At 42.3% G+C, this 10,744-nt stretch overlaps 1 protein-coding gene across 1 annotated transcript; it reads left to right on the top strand.

Moving 5' to 3' along the window:
- Positions 1–6,290: 6,290 nt before the first annotated feature.
- On the top strand, positions 6,291–7,378 carry LOC147428807 (uncharacterized). The gene is made up of 2 exons (XM_086496341.1): positions 6,291–6,599; positions 6,696–7,378. Exons 1-2 carry the CDS (start codon positions 6,314–6,316, stop codon positions 7,376–7,378), a joined length of 969 nt encoding a protein of 322 aa, XP_086352467.1. The 5' UTR covers positions 6,291–6,313.
- Positions 7,379–10,744: the final 3,366 nt, after the last annotated feature.

Below are 10,744 nucleotides of genomic sequence, written 5' to 3'. Positions count from 1 at the left end.
CCGCATTTCGTACTACATTTGGTCTTTACGAATACATTGTCATGCCTTTTGGCTTGACTAATGCACCAGCCACATTCAACCGCTTGATGGAGAAGCTGTTCAGGCCTCATCGAACCTTCACTGGAGTGTTCTTTGATGATATTATCATCTACTCTAATTCATTGGAGGAACACAAGCAGCACCTCCAGGTAATATTTCAAGTTTTAAGAGAGAATAAACTTTATGTTAATCGAAAGAAAAGTGAATTTTTCTTGCAAGAGATTCAATATTTAGGTCACATTATCTCTCAAGATGGAATCCAAATGGATCCATCCAAGTTAGAGGTAATAAAAGGATGGCCTAAACCAAGGAATCTTCATGAACTAAGAAGCTTTATAGGTATGTGTGCATACTATAGACGCTTCATAGAAAAGTTCTCACGAATTGCGGGACCATTACATGACCTAACAAAGAAAAATGTTAGGTATACGTGGTCTGCTAAGGAGAACAATGCTTTCGAAAAGCTTAAAGAAAAGCTTATCTCTCAACCTGTGCTTACACTACCGGATCTCTCAAAACCATTTGAGGTCCAATGTGATGCTTGTGGTGATTGCCTTGGGGCTGTTTTGCTCCAAGAAGGGCACGCCATAGGCTATGAGAGTCGAAGGCTCGACCCTGTTGAGCAAGCTCTAGGCATATACGAAAAAGAACTCCTTGCAGTTCTACATGCCTTAGACTCATGGAAGCACTATTTATTGGGGACTCCTTTCATTCTGCGAACGGATCACCAAAGTCTTAAGTACTTCATGACGCAGACCAAGCTCTCCGACAAACAAATGAGGTGGGCAAATTTCCTTTCGCAATTTCATTTTCATATTGCTCACATTGCTGGCAAGCATAATCAAGTAGCCGATGCACTCTCAAGACGACCGAGAGTGAATGCGGTTTCCATAGCAACTCACAATGATCTATCTTCAATGATAGATGAGTATGCTATTGATCCCGATTTTAGAGATGTGATTTCCGCCCTTGCATTAGGGAAGAAAGAAGAACCATTTACTTTACAAGATGGTTATCTTCTCTATGGCAATAGACTATGCGTTACTAACTCACTACGTGAGAAAGTAATGTATGAATCTCATGCTCCCCCATATGCGGGGCATAGAGGGATTCAGTCTACCCTAAAGGGAATTGAAACATATTTCTATTGGCCTACCATGAAAGTGAACATACACCAGTATGTTTCCAAATGTGTGGTATGTCAAAAGACAAAATTTGATAGAGGGAAGCAACTTGGATTGCTTCAACCCTTGCCAATCCCTAATTCACCTTGGGAGAGCATATCCATGGATTTTATCTTTGGATTGCCTAAGTCTATCCATGGGAATACGGGAATATGGACGATAGTAGACAGGTTTAGTAAACAAGCTCCTTTTATACCTGTCAAAAAGACTATCAAAGCCCATCAAATGGCAACCCTCTTCATTTCACAAATTTTCAAGTACCATGGCTTGCCAATGTCCATAGTGTCGGATAGAGATCCTAGAATGACCAGTAATTTCTGGAAGGGTCTCTTTGAGAATTTAGGAACAAGGCTAAACTTCTCTTCGGCCTATCATCCACAAACTGATGGCCAAAGTGAAATAGCTAACCTAACCATTCTCGATCTACTAAAAGCCTATGTAACGGAAGTAGATCAAAGATCCCAATGGGAGAAGTACTTACCTTTAGTAGAGTATGCTTACAATAACACTGTACATACTTCCACAGGAAAAGCACCTTTCGAGGTAATTGAGGGAAGATCAAAAAGTCCCTTGCTACTTAAGGTACATGGGAAGATCTTCGCTGCAGATGAGTATAGCCGAGACCTACAAGAATCTTTCCAAAAGATTAAGGATGCTATCTCTATCTCACAGCAAAGGCAAAAGGCTGCTGCTGACAAGCACAGAAGAGCCCAAGCCTTTAAAGAAAACGATTGGGTCTTGTTAAAGTTTCCCAAGGCTCGATTAAGGCACACGACGGGCAAGAATCCTACGGGCCACCAAAAGTACTATGCTAAACTAGCAAAAAGGTACTATGGTCCCTTCCAGATTCTTAGGCCAATCAATGAGATGGCCTATCAACTTAAGTTGCCCAATCATTGGCTCATACACAATGCTTTTCATGTGAGCCTCTTAAAGCCTTATAAAGGAGAGCCACCTCAAGAACCAACTATTGAAGACCCACCGGAGATCGAGGACCACGAGGAGGTGCTACAGCCCGAGTCCATTCTCCGACATGAAGACAAGGTATTAAGAGGCGGTAAGACTATCCGACGATATCTTATTAAGTTTAAGAATTATCCTTTTGAAGATGCTAGATGGATGCAAGGCATACAATTAAAGGATAACCTAAACCTTGTCAATGCTTACAATGCTTCCCAAGAGTAAGCAAATGTACAAAATGTTAAAAATGAACAAAAATTTTTGTCTTATAAGACTCTCTTTTTCTTTATTTGTGCACAAAAATGAAGTAGTATGCATGCTTAGATCAAGTTTGCGGAGACGACGTCTCCCAAACACCAAGTAGAGCTTGTCACTCTACTATGGAAGACTGATAGGACTAATGTGCAGACATGCTTGCGGCAGCCTCAGGCTCTCAAGCGCCAAATGGACTAGTCATCCATTATGGAATGATGTCGTAGGGTAACATAGGGATCCTCTACCCGCTAAGAAAAGGACTCATGCATATGCTTTATCTTCTCTACACCATAGTCGAGGACGACTATGATTTCAAGACAGAGGTAATGTCATAATAATCAATATCTAATTCTCCTAAATGATTTTCTCATATTAAACTGATCATTTAATGTGGGGAAGTGCCAAGGGAGAAAAAGCTAGAATATTGGTTAAGCTAGCAGACCGGCCACAGTAGGGATCCAAAGGAGGGAAAATAGGGATCCAAAGGGGGGGCCATCTGCAAAAGAGCCATGTGAAACAATGGGCCAAAAAGACCCTAAGGTTCAGCCCATTAAGACTTCCAAAATGCTAAGGTTCCAAAATTCAAAGGTTGTGTCCAAAGGTCAACCCTAGGGAAAATTGGATGCTTAGAGTGTGCCCTAAAAGTCTTTTCACATCCCTACATGGGAGGGGGCGAGCCCCAAAGGTAGGAGATGAGAGAGAAAGCCACACACACACACAGGCTCCCTTTACACAAAGGGAATGAGGGACACATGTCAGCTCCCTAGGCCAGATGCCCACAAGGTGTGCCCAATTCCTATTGGAAGACCCTTGAAGTGGACCAATGAGAATTAAGCTAGAGTAAATCTAGTTTAATTAATTTAAAAACATTTAATAAAAGAAACCAATGAGAATTAAGTCTCCTAGAAGACTATTGGGCAGTCTCCCAAGGGGTCCAATGAGCATTCAGGAGCCCCATGGCTTGCCTGATTCCTATTGGCCAGGAGGCAAAGGGGTCCAATGAGAGTTTAGTTTAATTATTTAATTACCTAAAGCTCTCACAAAAGGGGAAAGGGGGACACATGTCAGAAGGCTATCACTTATGCTGCTTAATTCCTATTGACTTGACCTGGGGAGGTCCAATGAGGCAAAAGCCAGACCTATTTAGCAGCTAGGGCTCGCCCAAGAGAGAGGGGGGGCTGATTTTTGCTTGGCATGGACACACACACACTCACACTTGACCATGTGTGAAGGGAGAATACTCTATCTCCTCCCAAGCTTTAATGGAGAGCTCATCACCTACTCCAAGATTGTGAGATAGAAGCCTACATCAACACTCTCTTGGCATGTGGATGCAAATCCAACCAAGAGCCAAGCTTCAATGCATGCTCATCTTCTCTACCAATCTAATTACTAAGCTAAGCTATGCTAATATGAGTGATTATGTGAGGAGATGTACATCTTTCTCGTAAGATACTTCTTTTTCCTCTCAATCTACTCTCATACCCTGCTAGCTCTCACCATCTTCGAAGGTGTGTGAGGTCTTGGGTCTGAGAACGGGGATAATTCAAGTTGTGTTTGATTAAGTGTTTTGCTTGGTGTATGAAGCTTCCATCTTCATTGCACTAGCTAGTCTTGAAGGAACACAAAGAATTGTATTGTACAATGTCTCTCTTGATGGGAGAAACCATAATACAAAGCCTTTTGGAGGGGGGACCGGCTCCATGCAAATCCGGTCCTCAACTGTTGTCAATAGCTTAATTGCTCTCTCTCTTTTGAAAGTATTGTCGATGCTATCTAACTAGGTGTTATGCTTTTTGTTGCTCTCTCTCCACCCAAGCACTCTTGTAATTCTCATTAGGAATCTATTCTAATGAAATGCCCACTATGTTCATGCTAATTTCCGCTACACATAAGATTTTAGGCCATTAAATGTTACATGTACCAAGCCCCACCATCATGTGGGGAGATCACTACAAAATTTGCCCGCTGTTTTGCATATGAGAAGTGTCATGCAACCATAAAGGACCCTGCGGGCCATAGGGTTGCATGGGCCAGGTTTGGTGAGAGTGTACTCAACATGTGTTCCTCCCGACCAGGAGGCTTGGAAAAGAAGGTTGAGAATTGGCGAAAGGCAAACGGTGCATCCCAAGAAGGCCACCCGTCAAATACCAAGAAGCCCCGACTTACGCCAGTCGGTAGTATGCCCCCTACACAGAAAGTCCCCCCACAGCGTCATGAGGAGAAGACACCTGATTATATTGCGGACCTTGAAGCTATGGTTGGGAGAGTCCCTCGGACATGTGTCGGGGTAGACGATAGGCTGAAAGAGCTGACAATGTCTCTGAAGCAGAAGAAGGAAACACTCTTGAGGGCAGAGGGTTCCAATAAACTTGTCAAGCAGATTATGGATGACATCAAGGAATATGAGACCCAACTGGAAACGCTGAGAGAGGCCAACACTGGCAATGACGCACAAATCAATGTGATAGAAGCTGATTTGGCTGCCAGTCGAAGGATGTACGTCGATACGGAATCAGTGAAGATACGTCATTGCTCGACAAGGAGATTCTAGAGCAACAGGTGCTGGTAGTTTTGGGAGTTTTTGGTAGAACTGTTTATGCTTGGTTTGGTTGGATTGGTTTGGTTGGATTGGTAGTGTTAGGTACCTTTGGTAGAACTGTTAATGCTTGGTTTGGTGGGATTGGTAGTGTTAGGTACCTTTGATAGAACTGTTTATGCTTGGTTTGGTGGGATTGGTAGTATTAGGTACTCATGGTAGAACTGTTTTTATTCTAGGTAGTTTATGGTTTCCTTCTGTCTTATGGTTTGGTATTTCTGGTACTATGAAGAAGTTTTGGTACTTTAAGGTACTTTCTGAAAGTGCTGCAAAAGGTGTTATGGTAGTTTTATTCTGATAGCTTTGGTAGTTTTGGTAGTTTTGGTACTTTTATGTACTATTTGAAAGTGCTGCAAAAGTGTAATTGGTAGTTTGATTTTGGTAATTTTGGTAGTTTTTGAAAGTGCTGTAAAAAGTTTTTCTTTGGTAGTCTTAGTAGTTTTGGTTGTTTTGGTACTATTTGAAAGTTTGATTCTGGGAGTTTTGGTACTTTTGGTACTTTTAGGTACTATTTGAAAGTGCTGCAAAAAGTGGCTTCTGTAGTTTGATTTGGTAGTTTTGGTACTTTTAGGTACTATTTGAAAGTGCTGCAAAAAGTGGGTTTGGTAGTTTTGGTACTTTTAGGTACTATTTGAAAGTGCTGCAAAAAGCTTGTTTGGTAGTTTGATTTTGGTAGTTTTGGGTACTTTTAGGTACTATTTGAAAGTGCTGCAAAAAGCTTGTTTGGTAGTTTGATTTTGGTAGTTTTGGGTACTTTTAGGTACTATTTGAGAGTGATGCAAAAAGCTTGTTTGGTAGTTTGATTTTGGTAGTTTTGGGTACTTTTAAGTACTATTTGAGAGTGATGCAAAAAGCTTGTTTGGTAGTTTGATTTTGGTAGTTTTGGTACTTTTAGGTACTATTTGAAAGTGCTTCAAAAAGTGGTTTTTGGTAGTTTGATTTTGGTAGTTTTGGTACTTTTAGGTACTATTTGAAAGTGCTGCAAAAAGTGGCTTTTGGTAGTTTTGATAAGGTTTGGGTAGTTTAGTTCTGCATTGAGGATATTTATATGTTTTTGGTACTATATGATTCCCGAGTTTGGTAGTTTTTGGTAGTTTTGGTGGTTTTGGTAGTTTGGGTTCTGTTTCGTAGTACAGTACTTAGAAGTACCAGTCTCGGTATGACTTCTTGGTAGTTTTTGAAACTAATTGGGACCGCTGGTTGTCAACAGGCTGAGTATGAAACTCTGGAGAAAAAATGGAAGGAAGGTCAAGAGCATACCCTATTTGTGAAGGAGATGTTGTCTGATATCAGGCTTGGGAAGAGGTTCCTACTATATCCTAGGCCCCAGGTTAATGATTCGGTAAATGTGATCCCGGTGTTTGGTATGTGTGTTGCATGCGGTGAGCCCTTGGAGTGCGCACATGTAGTCGGAACCTTCATGCTAGAGTGCCGACACCAGTATCATCCCTTGTGCTTCAGTGCTCTGTTACAAAGCAGGGATCAGTGTGTCAAGCCGGGTTGTAATATGGTAATCTCTGATTTGGCAAAGTCCTGGGCCAGTGGGCTTCAAGTTGTCAAGAGTAAGTATGTGTGCATTTTTGAATACATATGCGCACTTGAAACTCAGTGAGGTTTTCATACAAGTTAGTATGTGCTGTCTTTCTTTGTGTTTGCAGAGGAGCAGGATGCTGCAGTTGCTGACCAGCACGCCACAAAGTCGGCTGCAAGTCGAATATGGGACGTGGATGAGGTGACAAGGGAGATATCAGATGTTCTCCACGATCAAAAGCAAGGTAATTCTGTAGGGAAAGACAATGTGACGGGACAAAGATGTGAGGCAACAGGTGACAGCGAAAGTAAAAGTGAGGAGGAGGCCAGAGATGATAAAAAGACAGGTGACAGCGAAAGTAAAATTGAGGAGGAGGCCAGAGATGGTAAAAAGACCAAGGACAAGGAGGAAGGTAAAGTCCCTGTTGTTGTGGAGCTGGATGCGGAGGAAAGCCAGGATGCTGCCAACACAAAGCTCGATGAAGCAACGGCCAAGAAGGGAGAGGAAGAACCCACAAAGGGGGGTGTTGGGGAGGGGGTGGAAACCACAAAGGGGAGTGAAGGGGAGGTCAAAGAGGGGTCGGAAGGCAACAAAGATCGGAGGGAGGCCAAGGATGAGCAGGAAGAAGTACTTGCGAACGATACTGTTGTGGACAGCACCGACGGGGGCGTTGACTCTACTGCTGCCGATGCTGTTTCGAAGCGGAGAGGTGATTCCCCTGATTCCGTGACCCTGCAGGAACTTTTATGTTTGCAGAGAAAGAAGCGCAATCGCGCCCGTGATCAATTATCCCGTGCATGCAAACTGTAGCCAGTGAGAATCTATTGTATTCCGCACTTTTTGCGTTTTAATGACTGAGTCAACTTGATTTTTTGGCCCTGAGCTTTATCTTTTCTAGTGTTGGTATGTTACCTTTTGTTACATTACTGTTTCAGTTGTCCTCACTATATGTGCATTACAGTACCAAATTTGGTACTTTTTGGTACTGTTGAACTTGGGTGCACGTTTGTCCACTATTACAGTACCAATTTGGTACTTCTTGAACTTGCGATTTTGGATAGTCCTTATCACTTGTGCAATACAGTACCAAATTTGGTAGTTTTTGGATTAGTTTTCTGTTTTAGATATGATGTTTGCACTGTGTATTTGTCCCCACTCATTATGTTTGTTGGTGCTGTAGTAATTTGGTGGCTAGATGAGACACCGGCAAGCACATTGTTGCAGCCTGATGTGGCTGCTAGACGTGGGCGGATGATTGTGCTTGATCTTACTGGCGTGCTACTAACCAACTGCAGATAAATCCCTGAGGAACTTGAGTGCCTACCACAGGAGCACACGCCACGGGTAGTCCATCTTGGAGGGAATGTAATTTGTCTTGTAAGGCCGGATGCGGAGCAGTTCATCCTACGGCTTAAATAGAAAGCCAGCCTAGTGTTGTGGTCCTGATGTAGAAGGGAAAAATAGTTACACATGGTGAACGCGTGCTTCCCAAACCATAGAAGGCAAAAATATTTTGCAGGTAAAGCATGCCCGCTTTGAATGTTGCAAGACATAAGTTACGCATACCTCTTAACCTCGTTTTTTGGCATTAGCAGATATTCTCTCCCAAGAGGACTGTGAAATATGGCGGGCCCGTATGTCAGAGGTGCCGGTTGTGCCCAAACACATGCGCGATAAGCCCGTTTTCCTGAAGAAGCTACGGACGCTATGGGCAAGGCACCTGAAGTACGATGCCAACAACACTATTCTTGTAGATAATTGTAGATACAAGTCTCTTAAAAATGACTATGAAAACTGTATGGCAATCCGATCATATGATCCCATGGTAGTAGGAACCGATTACCTGTTTTACTTGCTGGATTTTGTTTTGCCTTGGTTGCTTGGGTGGATAAGGGATCGGTACCCAACAGCATACACTCGCAAAAACCCAGTCTTTAACACTGAAGACGATATTTCTGGGTACATTACTGATTACTTCATACAGATGGAGGGGTACTCCTATAAATTTGATCCCCCGAGGTAGCAGATTGCCATAATCATGTAAATAGTGGAATTTTGTAACCTAATACTATACATAATGGAAAACCACTTCTCTTGTTCAGACTGTATTGGTATCTTGATCTCTACTGTTGAAACCTCTGACTAATTTTGTTGAAACCTCTTGGAGCTAACCAGGTTGCCCAACATTTTAATTTTTGAGGCAGATAGCATCTATGTTTGGCATACCTTTCATGTTATCAACGTAGTTCTAGACATTGCTCAAGGTGGTCGTATCAAATACGAATAGACAAACTGAAAAATACCAAGAAATAAAGTAAACCATAAGTGATACAACAAGTTCAAGGAGTACCAAATTGTACCAAATTTGGTACTGTAACAGTGGACAGGAGTGCACCCAAGTTCAACACAGTACCAAAAAGTACCAAATTTGGTACTGTAATAGTGGACCGACGTGCACCCAAGTTCAACAGTACCAAAAAGTAGAGATATAGTGAGGACAACTGAAACAGTAATGTAATGAAAGGTAACATACCAACACAGAACCAGATAGAGCAATAAAGTAAACCATAAGTGATACAGCAAGTTCAAGAAGTTCCAATTTGGTACTGTAATAGTGGACAGACGTGCACCCAAGTTCAACAGTACCAAACAGTACCAAATTTGGTACTGTAATAGTGGACAGAGAAGCACCCAAGTTCAACAGTACCAAAATGTACCAAATACACATATAGTGAGGACAACTGAAACAGTAATGTAATGAAAGGTACATACCAACACAGAACTAGATAGAGAGAACAGATAAAGCTCAGGGTCAAAAAATCAAGTTGACTCAGTCACTAAAAAGCACATAGTGCGGAATACACTTGGTACTGTTGACTACCAGATTTGGTACTATTGACTATCGGATTCAGTTGTTCAATCAGGGCTTCTCATTGCCCTCAAGTAACATGGATGCACCTTCGTCACTCTCATCATCATGATATGGCATGCTATTGTATATCCTCTCATATACTTCAGTAGACAACTTGTATTGTAAAATTTGACCTAGGGATCCTGCAATAGGCTCCATCGGGAAACGTATGGCCCTAACAAGATGTGAGTAGATCATTACCGGAGATGTGTGATCCAATAGCCGGTATGTATCAGCTTTTCCTTCAACTTGGCCATAAAAAAAGCCTTCAACAACCTTCCCTCCTCTAACAATTTTGTTATGCCACTTATCCTTTTGTGCTTTCACTGTTTGGTACAACACTTCTGTGCATTTTATAATGTAGAAGTCTTCGTTTGCCTCAGCTGCTTTTACTGCAAAATTATCCCCTATGGACAGCATGCCACTTAACATTTCAGGGCATCCTTCATATAGTGGCAGGTTGGACACTTGGCTCATCGGAATCGATGTTGAATCTCCACCCTCCTCCTCGTCATCTGATTCGTCATCCCTAATTGTATCCCCGGACTCTGGCAAGGGTTTGATGCAAACATATTTCCATTCTTCAATGTTTATTCTGTTCGTGCATCTTCTCCACAACCCACGCATACACGGATCACAAAAGCATGAAAGTGATCGAAAGCGTATGGCGGTGCGGTTGTCCTGTGAATAGCCATCAACACAATGAAATGAGCAGGAGCCAACGATGCGCTCACAGTCCCATTGTAGATTGCTTTGCACTTCATTCGCGCCAATAAGCCAGAAGACTCTTTGCGTATTACACCTCTGAGACTCTTCTCTTGGCTGAAAAGTTGCTTTCAAAAAGTTGACAACATCGACTGCACACTTCATACGCCAGCCATCTGGTTTCAATTCCTTATGCGTCAAAGTTCTCTTGATGACTGCCCTTGCCCCATCATGTTCACCTTTTCCATGGCCGGATGCAGAGAAGTTATCCATCATGTGCAAGTTTGTCATTTGATAGTACCTGGCCACAAAATAGTAAGGTCTACGGGCCTTGAATTGTGAAGCAGCACCATCTAATCAAACCCAATGTTGTTGCAGAGAATGTCCTCGTTCTTTTAGCCACTTGTCATGCAGCAAGAAACAATGTTGTACAAACAATGTGTCATGCTGCTTGTCATCCGATATGTAGAAGTGTAGCGTCTTCTGTGTACCACCTGCTGCATTTCTTAAATAAGTGATGTGCACAAGTATTGTGACTTGGGTAGACCACCAATGCATTG

Source organism: Adiantum capillus-veneris, chromosome 23, assembly GCF_014529385.1.
Source record: "Adiantum capillus-veneris isolate H3 chromosome 23, ASM1452938v2, whole genome shotgun sequence".
NCBI lineage: Eukaryota > Viridiplantae > Streptophyta > Polypodiopsida > Polypodiales > Pteridaceae > Adiantum > Adiantum capillus-veneris.
The sequence above is the reverse complement of the archived record's forward strand: the minus strand, read 5'-3'. Positions and strand labels throughout refer to the sequence as shown.